The sequence below is a fragment of the Oculina patagonica genome, chromosome 13 (genome assembly GCF_052425735.1).
Source record: "Oculina patagonica isolate OP01 chromosome 13, crgOcupat, whole genome shotgun sequence".
Lineage (NCBI taxonomy): Eukaryota > Metazoa > Cnidaria > Anthozoa > Scleractinia > Oculinidae > Oculina > Oculina patagonica.
This window is the reverse complement of record NC_135770.1, coordinates 2,678,630-2,695,815: the sequence shown is the minus strand read 5'-3', so window position 1 is coordinate 2,695,815 and position 17,186 is coordinate 2,678,630. Positions and strand designations below refer to the sequence as shown.

Here is a 17,186-nt window from a genome sequence, read left to right as displayed (position 1 = left end):
TTATTTAACGTTTCTGATCGCCTCTCTGAAGGCGGACTTCAATTTGTATTTCTTGTCTGTTTTCGGATAAAATGAAACTGTTGCCGCAAGTTTACATGTGGCTTTTAGACTTGGATAACAGTTAGAAGATTTTGCCTTAATTCATCGGTGTTACGTCAAGCACACACAAGTGATGCATGTTAAAAAAATAAACGTCAGTCTCATACCAGAGTCGGTCAAATTAACTATGAAAATTTTTTAATTAAGTCGGTAGTAATTTTTATGGTACCGGCTTTCAATAACTTCAGATAAGCTTGAAATTTTGAGACATTGCCTGACTTTCTAGGGTCTGTTTTGAAAAACTCTAGGCGCTCCCCTTGAAAAAGTTGCGGGCATCTATATTGTTTAGAAAACTTTGATTTCAGCCTGGTCGAAGCTAAGCGAGCCGGTAAACAAATTTTCAGCAAAAAACAAGCGAGGGCTACGAACTTGAATGGTACACAACTTTTATTCGTGACTTCCGAAATCAATGAGCTTTATTTTTTTCCGCCTTGATAGGTCATCCAGACATTCAAGAAATGCCGCCAAGTATTGAGTTGTTTCAACTATACATGACAAAACTGTGTGGAGATAAACTTAGTTTTTGCAACTGCTGTACATATACATGCATGAAAATGGTTGCAGAGAGTGGAACCAAATGGCCGACAGTACAAATTAAGCCCTAAGCTAAGAGAAAGTGACTTTAAATGTTAAACAGGTAGAATGGAATTTGACAGTCATTTTCGACATTTTCAATACTGGTATTTGATACAAATTGAAAACAGAAAATTGTAAAAACATGGTAATAACAGGCTAGGCCTTTTCAGTTTGTTTTCCCCGGTTCACTTCATGCCATTCGCAGATAATAATTAATATCACCACTTTGTACCGAAAACCGGTGAATTAAATTAAAATAAAATCACTTTATTGAAGTGTCAATGTAGAACTACTGTGATTGTAAACTTATGGCTTCAGTGAGAACTGATAAAGACATTTAATAAAAACTCATTATACCATTTTGACTATTATTATTATGTGCCAGCCCTGACGTTTAGGGTGCGTTTCTTTGGGAAAATCCAAAATTGGATCATTGATCTCAGATCACACGGATACTTTGCTCCCAAAGAAACGAAGAATCCGAAAACGGATTTTTTGCCATGACAACCCCGTAAACACATTTCGCACAGAACATAAAATATCAGCACAAATTTACTTTTCGTCGAATGTATCCTAGCTAAAATAATTTAAGCATACAAAATCTTTTACAAAAACCACACGTCGAAGTAGATCTTCTTTAGCGTTAAGCACAATGTGGCGAGAAAGCATCTGAAAGCGAAGAATGATTGCGAAATGATCGGTGCAAATTGAACTCGTGACAATTTCAAAAGGATACAACTTCCGTAGGCACGTAGTGGCTGTTCTAGAAAACCTGTATCCTGTTTAAAATGATACTACATACCTATCTGAAGCTACCGTTTCCTTTTATCGTGAAATATTTTAGTATTTTGATCGAAATAACCGCCTAAAACTTTCCGTATGGCAGTGTTTACAAAGAGCGAACCTGTATTTTCACAGCAAAGACCGCTGGGCCAAGGTACTTTTTTCGAATCCTTTCCCAAAGAAACGCACGGATCATGAATCCTAAAAATCCGGATTCAGATATGATCTGATGTATCCACTCGAAGTGTGGATTCTTCAGATCATTGATCCAAGATTAATCCATTTTCGGATATAGGTAAAGAAACGCAAAATCCGTTTTTGGATCAAGAATCCGGATTTGGATTTTTCCCAAAGAAACGCACCCTTAGTTTGTGTAATTCATCAGCTACCGTAATGATCCGATTTAGTGCCCTCCTTCCAATAAGCGCCCCTTTCCGTATAAGCGCCCCCCTTTGAATGTGTTTTTGTCAATAAGCGCCCCTATTCCAATAAGCGCCCCCATTCTAATAGGCGCCTCCATTGTTATAAGCGCCCCTATTGTAATAAGCACCCCTTTTGTGAAAACTGCCCCTACTGAAGTCATTAACGTCGAATATATAAACTCATGAACATTCACCGTACCGTACACCATACCATATGTATGTATATACTGCTAAAATGAACAATTCTTTTAAAAGTAACTGAACTTTTAACAATTTGTAACTGTTACAGTTTTTGTTATTGCTAGTTATTTTAATATTTATTAAAGTTTTGTTTTGAATATTTGGCTGTTTCTCAAAAAATTAAATAAGCGCTCTGTCTCGAATAAGCGCCCTCCCTTGAGGTGCCAAAAGTAAATAAGCGCCCCGGGCGCTAAATCGAATCATTACGGTACTCACAAAATTCACCTTGGAGTAGCCTGCGCACCTGAACTAACGTCAGCGGTTATTAAATTGATGTTTCAACGCACTCCTTGCACTACTTGCCATGACTTCGTGACGCTTACGTACAATTAATAAAATAAACAATCCTCTTATTTTCCAACAAAGTCGCTCATCATGCTTCTGTGGACGCGGCCGATTTCCTCTGACCCTTGATTTTGCACCTATCAATGGTTTGCCCTAGGGTGGGGGGGGGGGCGGGCGGGAAACCCCAGGGTAATTTGTTATTTTTTGGAATCAAGAGTTGAATTCCCCACCCCTGGGCAGCTAGTGAACGTCAAATTTCACATATCTCCTCTTAAGTTTCTAACCCAGCAGACCATTTTAGATGTCAAAATCCTTACCCTGGGAGAGCTTCAAAATAAATAACAATAAATATCACGACAACAGAGGCTGTGCAACGCGGGTTCAAACAATAGCCTGCCAACAGGCCTTCCGGAGCACTCGGACGGCGCGAAGTGCATGCCCCGCTGTCTGAGCTCTCCGGGAAGGCTGTTCGCACATTGATAAGGATCTCAACCAAAAATAGCCTGTGAACAGGCTCTCCGGTCGGGGAGGGGGCGAAAAATAGAAAAAAGGAAGAGCGGAGGGGGGGCTGGGAGAGAGAGCCTGTTGACAAAGCATGGAGGCAGCCATTCCGCCCCTTTTTATAAACCTGTCATCATCTGTCACTAATCTGTCGACAACGTGTCATCAACTCCACCTTCTCCGCCTAGATGCATTGGAATGTAATTAGAGCGTACTTGAAAATGACAGCTCGCGGGAAAAAACCGCGCTTTTCTCCAATATGGATCGGAGCGATCCTCATTGCCGCTTTTGTAAAAAGTCTTTGAGCAGTTCAAAAAGGGTAAATTCTGTGCCGGTTTTCGATGTTTCTAAAAATAAGGAACTTCTTGTTGTCCCCGGACAAGATAGCGTCGTCGTGGCAGAGGCCTTGGAAATCCTTGGATTACAAGTAGAAAAGAAAGAGGGGTTTTCAGTTCTTTGTTGCATGCCGTGTGCTCGACAAGCTGTTCGCCTCTCTCATTCAGTTTCCGTCTTCACAAGCCGATGCAGTGAACCGTCTTTAAGTGTGAAAGACCCTTCGCCTGACTCATCAATCGCTGGCGGATCTCCCGAAAGAAATACAACGAGTACAAAACGATCGGTGGAGTTTCGTTCGCCGGCCGGTGTTACACCTTCGGCAAAGCGAAATAGAGATAGTGTTTCCGCTATTAAAACTTCGCGCAGGACACTAGCTTTTACGGATGAAACAAGCGAGGATAGCATTGAAGTCCCCCTTACAGTTGAGGAACAAATGCAGGCTTCAATGAATATTCCACAAGGAAAAAGCGAAACAGTTGTCAAGGTTAGTTAATCAACTTAAAACACGCTCTTATGTGATTTTTGCCGCGACACTTTCGTAACATGGTACTGTACATTATTCAGTTAAGAGTTTCCCTAATGGTCGCGGGTCGCGGGTCGCGGGTTTCAAGTCGCGTGTCGCGGGTTTTAAATAAGTCGCGGGTTTTGAAAAAGTCGCGGGTTTTGAAAAAAGTCGCGTGTTTTTAAAAAGTTGCGAGTTTTCGATAGAAACCATTTATTTCTTAGTAAAATTCATTCAAACAAATTTAAACTCGTTTTCTTGGGAACTACGTTACAAAGTAGCCAATTACTTTGCGGGTTAAACAATCAAATTATGAACTTCGGAACAAACTCCCCAACTTTGGTCCGGCTAAACTTCCCAAGTTTGCAAGTTGAGGAGGAACAAGACATGTTGCTCGAAAGTCATGTTCATGTCGGAAATTCAGGTGAAGAAAACATGGCAGCAGCGGTAATGTTCCAGCGATTCCAGTGGCTAGAGTTACAAAATATTTGGTTGAAGTTGAAGAGCCTGACGTCGTTTCGCATGAGCGATCTGCCGATAAATAAATTTTACGTCGGTTGAAATTTGGTCAAATTTAACTTTTTATATACAGCAAATACATCTTTAAAATTTTTGTGAGGCTTTAACTTCAATGTCAAGTCTTCTGCGTTTGTAAACCGAATGAAACTGGACGGCTTTACCGATTTTCACGTAAAATTAATTTTATACAAATGCGAAAGAGTCAGACAAATTTGAATTAAAAGTCGCGACACGTTTACGGCTCAATTCTATTTTTATGGTACGTGTTTTCTTCCGATGGTTTAGCCGTTAAGCAAAGCCATTTCTGTCAACATAACTACAGAAGAGTTTTTAAAATCTGCGCCAGTTAAAAATATTTTAAAGTGTTTTTGCCACAGAATACTAGTAAAATAAAGCTATCAACCGTACGAGTTCAATCATAAATACTTTGGTTCAACTTCATGATCGCTCGCGCGCAACGTTGTTTTCAAACTTAAAAGCTTGATTGCAAATCATGCAATGTTTGATACCCAATTTGAACATGTTTTTTTTTTCCAGGACGTGATGCAACGGACGGTATATGTAATCCTTATACTTACTGTGGGTCAGAACGTTGATATCGACGCCGTGCTTGTTCAAACAACTATTTTGAAACTCGAGCAGCTAGAATCGCTGAAATATTTCTTCCACCACTTTGTAACGTGTCTCGTTCCTCCTCAACTTGCCATCTTGGGAAGATCAGTCGGCAAAGTTTGGGAAGTTTGTTCCGAAGTTCGCAATTTGATTGTCTAACTCGCAACGTTACTTCGTAACGTAGTTCCTAAGAAAACGCGATCATTTTAAAACCGGCGTCTTTGCAACCGGTTTAAATTTGTTTGAATGAATTCTACTGAGAAATAAATGCATTCTATTGAAAACTCGCAACTTTTTAAAAACACGCGACTTTTTTCAAAACCCGCGACTTTTTCAAAACCCGCGACTTATCTAAAACCCGCGACACGCGACTTGAAACCCGCGACCCGCGACCCGCGACCATTAGGGAAACTCTTCAGTTAAATTTCAACGTTGAAATTCCGATTTTTTTCTCCTAGATCTTTATTGGGTATCCTCAAAGTGGAAAGGTGGTGGAGTTTGAATGCAAGGATGCCAAAGAGAAGAAGGCGATTAAAAACTTTGCAATGAGAAATTTCCCCGCTGCTGCGAAGGCACTGTGTAGTCTGGAGTCCATGAAGCCTCATATTTGTGTAGAAAGCACTAAGCAGACTATGAAACAAGTTACAAATTATGCAAAGAATCCCGATTGTATGTTAAAAGTGTCGACTGCAAACTCACTATCTTCATTTTGTAACACGCAGTTTTATCTCCAACTATGCGAAATGTGCCCTCATTTGGTTTATTTTCTTACTGGAATTTGCAAATCGGGAAAGTCGGTGGGAAAAACTATATCGGCCGAGCTTGGCAAGGAAGTGGAGCCAAAACTCAGAAATGCTGTCTGTGCTTCGGCAGCAATTTGTTTGAATCAGTGCAACCAGAAACTAAGTGTTTGCCATTACAGAAATGGCCTAATGTTGCTTCATGGAGGTGTCAAAGCTTCGAGCTTGGATAAATGCCACCGATTGAGCCTTACAGTCTCTCATAAATCATGTATTCGTATGCAGAAGAAATTCGGAGACAGCTTCGATGAAAACGTATTAAGATGGACCGAGGAAACAAAAGAAAGAGAGATGATGATTCGCTTTTTTGAAGAAGCAAAGCAAAAATTGCTGGACGGAAATGACCTAATTAACCTTTCGAGTGACGGTGTAAGAGCTTTCAAGTATTTCGATGAGGGAACTCACAAACAGTGTTTACATGTATTGAAAGAAATCGGAGAGCATGGCATGGATTTGCAGGAAAGTGGAAATGTTACGTTGCCAGTTATTCAAAATGCAATTGATCACCTGCGAGGAAGCATCAATCATTTCAAGTAAGATACATACTTAGACATTCACGTGTCAAGAATATTTCTCTTTTAAACCTGTTAGATAGAACCAATATTTATGTCTTTTTTATAACTGACACTGAAGTGAAACAGATTGATAAAACACCACATATGTACTTCATATAATCACCCTTTTCGGATTAAATTGTTGTTATAAAAAACTACAGTATCCATACATTTTAAAAGTTATAAGTTTGTTTACGTCTTATGCAACGTTTATCAAATTGTATAATAGTTGTGTCAATTAGCAAAATGAGAGGGTAAAGGGGAGTGGGGTGAGGATTTAGGCAAAGGGGGATAATGTGACTCACTGTGATGTGATATGACTTAATTACTTTAAACAGTCTGTGATATGTGATGACTTAATTTTCATTATTGTAGTAATTTGAATAAACACTTTTTTACTGTAATGCATGGATGATTCTTTATTTAGAATTGTAGCAGACAATGTGGACTTCACTGTACAAGCACGCCATCAGACAAAATCTTCACAAAACAAGTCTATTCACTGGACACACGCCTTTGCAGTGAAAAACAGGACCAATCCTGATAGCACCCTCTCATATGACAAGCCACAAATGTGCATCTCTGACCTTGAAATGCAGCACATATTGCCAACCGAAAGTGACCAAGAGGATGTCTTCAGTGACTTGGTCCCCCTTGTGTTCAGGGAGATTGTAAAGTACATGCCCAGATACGCCCCATTTAAGTCAGGCATTCAGCACCATCTTCCACATCCCCATTCAAAAGAAATGTCCAAGAAATCAGAACAGGTATTATTCATTTCAATTGTTGTACATTTGCATTTCTGAAGGTGCACCATGGCTTAATTTTTTAGAAAGAATGTAAAATGCATGGCAATTATTAGATATGGATAAAGTACGTTTTCAGTGCTTAAGTACAATTAAAAGTCCATTTATTGCATTTTTTCAACTATGAGCATTTAGATTTGTTTGAATTCCATATCTGAAATTAGGTATTTCAAGTTTGCATGCATTCAAATTTTACATTATCCATGCTTACTGTGATAGAAATACCATTACATTTACAACTTGAGCTTGGATTGATTCTAATTTACAATGCCATCTCTGTAATTTCTGCTTATTACTTGCAGTGCCTACTTGGACTACAATTTCTCAATCCTAATAAATCCGGAGAAATGGCAGACCTCCTCAAGAACTTCCAGGAGAAGTATGTTCCTCGGGTTGATCAAGACATATTACATCCCACGATCATGGTTGGAGATCAGCTGACTGAGGAGCGTTCCAGAAATGTTCAATGGACTTATCACTTGGGGGATACTGCATTTGAACGCCTCGAGGGCATTGAACCCACTTTTTCCGAGTTTCACTTAAAGATGTGTCTCTATGAGGTTGTAACAACCACATTCCTGTTTTATGAATTTTAAAATTGGCTGATATGTTCATTTTCATTCTTAAATTGGACCTTGGTAGACTTTCTTAATGATCATTTTAATGATAATGTTTGGTTCCAGAAAATGTCCATACTACCCCCGAGGAAGGCATTTGAAATTCAAGGGGATTGGGGATGTTTCAGAGACCAAAAACTTTACAGAAGATGAATGGAGCTTAATTTAAATTTGCTGAGGGGTGAGGGGGGGGGGTGGGGTGGGTGGGGGATCAAATACCTTCTCTGGGAGTGTGGATAATTTATGGAACTACATGTACACAATTTTAACACACCAACAAGAATCCCCTATCTAAATCATTTCATACTTGCCAGTTTTTCCAACCCAAATAAATCCAGGAATCAAAATTTCAAACACAAAAAAATCATTTGATCATCCCCACCATTAACAAGCCAGAATACCCTCCCCTCCCCCATGCCCCCACTCGTCGCTTCATTTATTTAGTCCACTAGTTATTCAAATTGAGTGGCATAGGCTGAAACAGTTATTCACCTCCATGTCTGTGAATGACTTGTGGATATTTATAGTTTTCCTATTGGATGATTTTTACTCCTATTTGGTTGACAAAGAATGGATAATGTATGGAGAAAAGGCTTGTTGATGACCAATGACAGTGAAAAGGTTAAAACAATTATTATGTAAAAAATATTATAACGTTTCTCAAACAGGTTAACAACAAAATATTTGTGAAAGAAAAATCAGCTGGTGAAAAAGGCAGTTCCTTTGCTGAGATGAACAGATCAGCCAGCTCCAATGCCAAACAGGGCCCAAAAAAAGAGTACAATGCCTTTAAGGATTTCCATGACAGTGAGACAACAGCACATATTTTGGCTGCTTGGATGCAATTCACTGGAATGAATGGAATTGAAGGTATCAGGCAACTAATCGACCGAAAAGATAGATATTACTGTCCAATAAATTATAAATATATATTATTTGGACAGCATTTTTTGATAGCATAAACAATTTCAGCTGGAGAAAAAAAGGTTTACGTTTGAACCAAATTATAAACTGCAGCCCCAGGTAGCATTAAAAAATTATATATTTATTTGAAAGACTGTTTCTCTTCTAAAGATAAAAAAATGACAATCTGCAGATTAAAACCAGAAATAATCTCATTAAAATGATTTTGGTTAGATTCTCCACAGCTTCGAGAAATACCTGATGAACTTATCTTGTCCCAGTGGGATGAAGAAAAGAAACAGCGGTGGCTTTCCAATGAGATTAAAGCATTTTTAAGTGAATATGTGTTTAAATACACCTCTGAGAAACTTCAGGCACTAACTGTGGATGTCAGTGAACTTGATGAACTTGAACGGAATTGATACCCTTGCAGAGAGTGTGGACAAAAGTTTAAATACCACTCTACAAGAGTTAAGTACGCAGTCAATATTTCTTATATGCAGAACAAAAATTACTGCTGTTGTTTGGAAGGGGGGATATATATGTTCATTTAAAGTTGGAGCTAACAGAAAGCCATTACATTGTTACAGTTGGGCACAAGGTCCATTCTCCATTTATAAAGACACATTTCCTTGAAAGCAATATGATATTTGCATGCAACTAATATATATTATAAGTTGCAATTGACTTTACAATTTCTTTGTTGTTGTCCAAGTAGTTTTGTATGTTGGTCAATGTTTGTAGACAGAGACCACATTTTTAGGCCAAACTTTTTCAGAAAAATAAGCAGGCCTTCTTTTCTACTGTTGAATAATGACAAGTTCGTAATTTATTCTTTCTTTAAGTCATGAAAGGCGAATGCACAATTGTGTTCAGGAAGAACATACTGCTGGAGAAATGGACCAGTTTGGATATTACAGGTGCAGGGGCAACTGTGGTAAAACATACAAAACAAAACAAGGCAGGAACAGGTAAACTGAAGTTTTTAGGAAAATCTTTCTTACTAATCGTTATGTGTAGTTCCCATAAGGGTGGTGCACCATACTCCAGAACAATCTGTGTTTGAGATTGGCCAGGGTCTCTTCATGACCAGATTAATTAAATTTTTATAGACCATGTTAAATTATTCATAACCCCCACCCCACTGACAAGATTTTTCCTAAGATCCACCCCATCCTTCTGTAAGAGTCGTTATTAAACTTACTACATTTAAAGTGTTAACGGACTTAACAAAACCTCCCACCCCAGAGAATTCCCAATTCCTTTGTTGGGAAGAGAACACGTTCTGAAACCACACAATATCAACATCATATTAGTTGGTGAGAGAACTTTAAGTGACAAGGGTCATTTCTGTTTTCACAGACACGAAAGAGAAAAACACCCAAACTTTTCTTAGTCAAGTTTGGAAGCTGAGATGACCCCTGAAAGTCCAGAGATTAGTGAAAAGGCTACTGATGAGGACTTCAAAAAAAACTACCTCACCGCTCGATTGACATTTGGTCTCCTAATCATGCTTTTCAGTGATGCTGTCAAGGAAGGGGATCCAAGAAGACTGATACAGTCCATTAAGATTGCACTGCTTTTTCTTTATACCTATGGCAGGGTCAAATATGCCTATGTTGTTCTTTTATTTTTAGCCAAGATTTATGCAATTCTCCCAACAGGCATGGCATTTGAGCTTGTCCACAATAGATTCTTCAATGCCACTGGGAAAGCTGGGGGTAATATACCCCTTGATCTAAGAATGGAACATCTAAATAAATTACTTAAAATTGCTTTAAAGCAGCTTGGTTCAAATGTGAGTGAAGCAGCTGCCCAGAGAATTGCTCGTGCATTAACAGGGCTTGAACGTCTTGTGCACAATGTGGACAAAGACTGTAACCTCACTGATATAAAAGTGGATATCATAGTGCCAAACATTTGAGAGAGACAGTTCTTGTTATAACGCAAGATCTTTTAGATGAGAAGGTTTTTGATTTTCAGCCTGGTAGAAAGTATCAGTCCTTTAAGAAATTTAAAGCTGATCTGCTCCATAAACTAGACCATAGAGATTTTTTTAAGTGGGGTCTACATCTTTTTAAAGTCTGGGAGCCAATGTATTATGAACCACAGGAAAACTAGATTGATGCTGGATGACATCTGTAATACAGTAAACAACCGTATATAAGAACCTATAGCCTGTGAGCAGGCTCCCGATGTTTACACATTGAAAATGGGCATTTTAATACCAAAATATATAAACACCTAATTAGGCTGGCAAAGAACAATATAGGTTTTTTATACAAAAAAAAACACTTATTTTGTAGCCAAAATACAGGATTTTAATCAATTTGATAGAAATTGTGAAATTTCTGAGAAACAACTTGAAAATTATTATTTTTAGTTTAATTGAAAGTCTTTGAAATACATAGTATAGATACCGTATAAAATTATACTGGTGCAGCCTTGGGACTTGAATTTGTAGAGTGACCTGACTTTTGCTCATGTGAAATATAAGGCTTGACATTTTCGCAGTTTAAAATACAAATGTTCAACCATTATGACATACTAGTACTGCAGTGGCTCTCTGAATGGTATCACGTTGACAACTCCTACAAATAAGAACCTGGTTATTGTAAGAACCTAATCAGCCTGAGTTTTGAAAACTACCCCAAAGATAAGAACCCATTCAGCCTGAACCCAAAAATTCTAGGTTCCTATACATGGGTTTGCTGCTGTAAAATAATGATTGAACATGATTTTAGATTCATAAGTTAAGACTGCATGCAGACCTTTCATTTAATGCACAGTCTATTTTTTTAAATAGAAAATGAATATAGTCTCCTTTTGTTTTATTAATAACAGTATCGACGAAACGTGTAAAAAGTAACATTTCATTTAATTTTTATAGTGAAAAATTACAAATTTTGAAAAAAGTATACAAGGCACATGTTTGCAGCATATCATGCTTCAACAGCAGTAAAAAAATTGTGAAAGAAAGAAACTGTTGCCTACTTTTGTACATTATATTTCATAGACTGCTTTGCTTATTTGCTCAATATGCACATGTGTAATATTCAAATAAGAATGAAAGTTTATAGAGCAACAAGCAATGTACAAAATGCACAGCTGTAATCCTTTCAGTTCAGTATTAAATTGTGAAAGATGGAAACAAATAAATGTTTGCCTCTTTTGTACATCATAGTTCACAATCTGCTAAGCTTCAAATACTATATGTTTTCAATTTCCTTTTTGTTTAACTCTTTAACTCCCTAGATCTGAGTCTCAATTTTCCTTACTGAGTGTTCTACATTTTGTGGAAAGATAATTCTGAGAATGTTTTGTTACATCAGGACAAATCATTTGTGATAATATTCTTCACAAGGCTGTGCTCTGAGAATAATTACAAGGAGCCCAAAGGTTCAAAACTATGAGATCCAGGGTGTCCAGCATAAAGCTTGTATGAAAGAAATAAGATTATCTGGTCGCCCAAAGACAAAAGTTAGTCACCCGAGGCACCCGGGCACCCTTAGAGCACAGCCCTGCTTCATTACCTGCCTGTTTGGCATTCTATTTTTGTAAAGAGAACTTGCATATTAATCACCCCTGTGGGTCAAAAGAGTTACTTAAGGCAATTTTCATTTATGCATTGCACAAGTCATATACATGTATTACCTTGACACCATTTGGTATTTTTTCTTTATGGTTGCTATGTACCAGCTAGCCCAGGGGGGTACTCTGGGATCAAAGTGACGGGGATGATCGAATGGAGGCAAAACTCAGGACCCAAAAAAATCCCTGAGTCCTCCAACATTACCCAAAAAAATCCCTGGACCAAAAATAACCCCCCAAGAAAATCCCTATTCAAATTTTCCCTAAATTGCCGAGGCACTTTAGATTGATTTTAATGCCCAAAAAAATCCCTTATTTAAATCAAGTCACCCGAAAAAAATACTTGCCAAATTCTCCTACCCAAAAAAATCACGGAATCGAAAATTTCGACCCCAAAAAAAGCCTTCACACATCCCCATCACTTGGATCTTGGAGTACCCCCCTGGGCCAGCTAGCCTTGCAAAAAAAAAACCCCAAGGTATCTACAATGGAAAACACAGGATTTAAAACTACTTACACTTAACTGCAAACAGAACTGTTTTGTTCATGCCAGCAATATACTCTTAAAACTCAAGATCGTATTGAGGAACATCTAGACCATCCATTTCATTGCTGGCAGTATCAACTGACATTGAACTTGACATCAAATAGTTCTCCATTTCAGTGAATTGTTTCTTCAATAAATGAAGTTCATCCATTTCCTGTTCAAAGTCATCAATGTCATCAAAAAGTTCTTGAAAAATTTCAAGGACATCAATGGCATGAATTGAAGAGTAAATTGCAAGATTATCTGTTAAATACTTGCCAGAAAATATGTGCTCAGCATGGTTTACAATGTCATTCACCAAACTTTGAGTAAACCCATGGCATTATTGTTTCTTCATGAAACAAGGACACTACTCCTGCTGAATATTTTTCTTTTAGTTCATTCAAAGCTAAATTCAAGTCATCTTTATCCATCACACTCAAGTTCCTTGATTGATTGTTGGGACACTGCACAGTAAGTTGAGGTGCTGAAAGGTGGGGAACATCAGCCATGGTACAGCCATCTCCATCACACTTGCAGTTTTTTCTGCACACAGTGCAGCATAAATGGCCTGGTTCTTTTGATGATGGTGTTTCCTGGAAGTGTTGGTACAGGGCAACTCGCATACAGGTCTCGCTATTCACCACACCTTTCACGTCTTTGTCAGATTTTGACAGCTGTCGGTTGGTAGCATACACAACACTAAATGCCTGCTGGCCACTTCGGCCGGCTCTGCTGGATTGCTGTATTATTTCTGTTACTGTTTGGGGTGGACCAAAGTGAAGTACATATTCCACATTTTGGAAATTAATTCCCATTCCCAGGGCACATGTTGCTACAACCACTCGTTGAATACCACTTTCTTTGAAATCCTCTTCTGTTTTTTTCTTTTGTGTATCCCATGTTTTGGCATGATAGACTCCTAGAAGTGGCAGCTTCTTTCCATCTCTTTCAACAAATGCCATTCCTCGTAAATTCATCAGCAAGTAGCTGACCACATTTGCAATGTCATTGAATGTTTTGCAAAAAATAATTGTTTGTGGCGTTTTTTCTTTCTCCTGCTGAATCATGCTAGCAACCCACTTGAGATTTTTCAGGGCATCTTTTTCGTCTGCTATCTTGTGAAATTCTAGGCAGATGTTCTCTTTGTTTGGTGCCACATCAACTATTATTGGGTCTACCATTCCACATGATTTCCACAAAGATGATCTATCTTTTACTTTAACCGATGCAGTCAGAGCGAGAATAGGTAATCCGGGAAGAAATGACCTTAAGTCTTTTACCCTGGCAAAGGCTTCCCTGAAAGGTTGTTTCTTCCCTCTTTGCTTGGTCTTTGAAGTAACTTCGCCCCTACAAACAAAAATAGATCAATTATTATAAATATAATTTTAACTCATGAGACATCATTTTAGGAAACGAGCTTTTACTCATAAAACTCTACCTTTTATAATGATAAGCTTAAATAATGTAATAAAAATCAACAATAAATAATATAGTAAAAATCGAAACGTTTGTTATAATTCTGAAAGCCAAAATATATGCGAATAGGTCACGCAAGTAACGAATAAGTAAAACATGTTATACGTTACTTACCAAGCAGAAACGGCGTGTGCTTCATCGACAACAAGGCAAACGATTTGCTTCCCAAGTTGGCCATCTTTCAGCTCTTTCGCCCAAACTGGAGAACACAAACTCTCTGGGCTTCCATAAATAATATCGACGTCTGCGGTAGCTCGCAATTCTCGTTCCATTTCTTCATCGCATAAACCAATGGCGAATGCCTTTAATCCAAGTCGCCTCATTTCTTCGACCTGATCTTTCATGATAGAAACTAAAGGCGTTACGACCAAAACTGACGTTTTATCTAAACTCCACAACACTTTTAGTACACGTGGAAGAATTTGAAAAATCAAACTTTTCCCAAATCCAGTGGGAAGGATTCCAAAGACATCTTTTTTCTCGGCCAGTGATCGTAAGCAACGTTTCTGTTCCTCTTTAATCTGTCGTATGTGGACGAAATCTTTTAAAGAATCGTCCAACGCACGTTCAAAGAGATCGTTCGTAATTCGCAAAGACGCCATGTTTTCACTTCATAATACTACGATTTCCAGTTGAGTATGACGCGAACAAAGTTTGGTGACGAAGTTTCAACATAACAACGGCATTGTTGTCAAGGGCAAACTTCTCTGTTTCCATTGGTAACTTGTCGTTACAGGTACTGACCGCCAAAGTTCTTTTATACAAGGAGGACCTCTCGGGAAACAGGGCAATTTTTTGATTGGCTAATTTCGATCCAAGATGGCGTCAGTTTTAATTGAGCAATTTTTTGATTGGCTAATATTTTGAAATTTCGATCCGAAATGGTGTTAGCTTTTGTCAGCTTTACGAAACGCTAAATGTTCTTCATTTCAGTTCGCGAATTATTCATTTTGCACTTGAGAAAGATATATTATTTAAAGCTGAAGGAATTCTTAAAGCTGCTAGAAAATCCCTGGAGTTGGAAAACGATAAAATTTCAGTTGAACAGGAACTCTAACGAGGAAGGTAAAGTGACGCACGTTAAACATAACGTCAACTCTCAACACAGATCTGTTACCGTCGATATAAAACAGCTAAGGCATAATATATTTCGTTATTTGTTTCTTTTATCGTTGTCTCTGTGTATATATTTTTTATTTGAAAGCGTAATAAAGTGTTGCTGACGATATTTGTAGTGTTTTTATTTATTTAAGCATCGAGATTGTCGAGCAAGGCAGTTACAAAAACAAATTTGTTACCAATGGTAACAGAGAAGTTTGCCCTTGACAACAATGCCGTTGTTATGTTGAAACTTCGTCACCAAACTTTGTTCGCGTCATACTCAACTGGAAATCGTAGTAAGCCGCATTCCATCGCGTCCGTGTATATTTACGGTGTCGGCAAATTGAGATATGTTGATAAGACCTGTCAACAGTCAGTGATTCGACCAATCAGATGTTGCACTAGAATCTCGTGCACGGAACGGCGGCAAAAAAGCTTTGTCCGCAGGCTCCCCCGTAGACTTGCCCCAAGTCGCTCGTTTTTTCTTTGCATCTATAGTTACTTAAATAAAATTGCTTTGAAATCAAGCGAGAAAGACCACTTGAGTAAAATCACCTTTGTAATCGCGCGCGAGAGATCGCGCGGGATTCATTTCTGTGAACGCGCGCGCGAAGGAAAACAAATGACACTTCCTAAGGAATGGCTCGGAACGAGCGACTTGTGTCACTTGCAGGAAATCAATTCTAGCTGACGTTTATTGCCGCGAAAAATTGCATCATGCTTGTGTGCACTGAATTGGTTTCTTTTATCGTATTGACGTCAGTTTCGTGCGCCGTGTGCAGCTGACGCGCGCTGTGGCGTGTGTTAAAATTGCGATTTTCTTCCCTTTTTGTGGGAAATCATACTCAAGGCCCTTAATGGCTCTCTCATTTCTGTAAGATTTAATAGGGACATGCACCCAAAAAAGACATTTGTGTTGTTTGTTCTAAAACTGGTTTAACTGCCGATGTGAGAAGGAAACAAGTCTACTCAACTCAAGAGGTGAAAAGTTAAACGCAAGCTTGTCTCGCGAGCAGCGCGCGCTAAGTTGGCGGGCACAGCGCGCTCAGTAAGTTCGCGCGCAATACAATATGATTGACATAATATCGATGGCGTCACCGGTGGAAAAATCCACCGGTGACGCCATATTTCAGAATTGGCGCGCTGCAGGTGAGACAAGTCGCTCGTTCCGCAACGATCCTCCGCCATTTTGTTTCTCATGCCCCCGCGCGCCCTCCGTTTCCGTATCCAGCGGTCTCCTGCGAATCTAACGAGCGACTTGGAGCAAGTCTAAAATCGCGCTAGAGAGATCGCGCGCGCGAAGGAAAACAAATGACACTTGCCGAGGAATGGCTCGGAACGAGCGACTTGTGTCACTTGCAGGAAATCGATTCTAGCTGACGTTTTTTTGCCGCGAAAATATTGCATCATTTCGTGTGCATTGATGTTGGTTTCTTTTATCGTGTTGACGTCAGTTTCGTGCGCCGTGTGCAGCTGACGCGCGCTGTGGCGTGTGTTAAAATTGCGATTTTCTTCCCTTTGTTGTGAGAAATCATACTCAAGGCCCTTGATGCCTCTCTCATTTCTGTAAGATTTGAAGGGACAGTCACAAAAGAAGACATTTGTAATGTTTGTTCCAAAACTGGTTAAAATTGCTGATGTGAGAAGGAAACAAGTCTGCTCAAGAGAAAAAATGTTAAACGCAGCTTGTCTGGCGAGCAGCGCGCGCTAAGTTGGCGGGCACAGCGCGCTCAGTAAGTTCGCGCGCAATACAATATGATTGACATAATCTCGATGGCGTCACCGGTGGATTTTTCCACCGGTGACGCCACATTTCAGAATTGGCGCGCTGCAGGTGAGACAAGTCGCTTGTTCCGCCACGATCCTCCGCCATTTTGTTTCTCATGCCCGCGCGCGCCCTCCGTTTCCGTATCCAGCTGTCTCAACAAGCGACT

At 39.1% G+C, this 17,186-nt stretch overlaps 2 protein-coding genes across 2 annotated transcripts; one reads left to right on the top strand and one right to left on the bottom strand.

Moving 5' to 3' along the window:
- Window positions 1–3,165: 3,165 nt before the first annotated feature.
- LOC144636871 (uncharacterized) lies at window positions 3,166–11,731 on the top strand. The gene is made up of 7 exons (XM_078496076.1): window positions 3,166–3,726; window positions 5,334–6,208; window positions 6,657–6,996; window positions 7,338–7,595; window positions 8,321–8,522; window positions 8,790–9,526; window positions 9,918–11,731. Exons 1-6 carry the CDS (start codon window positions 3,166–3,168, stop codon window positions 8,975–8,977), a joined length of 2,424 nt encoding a protein of 807 aa, XP_078352202.1. The 3' UTR covers window positions 8,978–9,526; window positions 9,918–11,731.
- LOC144634195 (ATP-dependent DNA helicase RecQ-like) lies at window positions 11,677–15,551 on the bottom strand. Its single transcript, XM_078493094.1, has 2 exons — window positions 14,266–15,551; window positions 11,677–14,022 (listed from the first exon to the last, which is right to left on the bottom strand). Exons 1-2 carry the CDS (start codon window positions 14,751–14,753, stop codon window positions 12,984–12,986), a joined length of 1,527 nt encoding a protein of 508 aa, XP_078349220.1. The 5' UTR covers window positions 14,754–15,551; the 3' UTR covers window positions 11,677–12,983.
- Window positions 15,552–17,186: the final 1,635 nt, after the last annotated feature.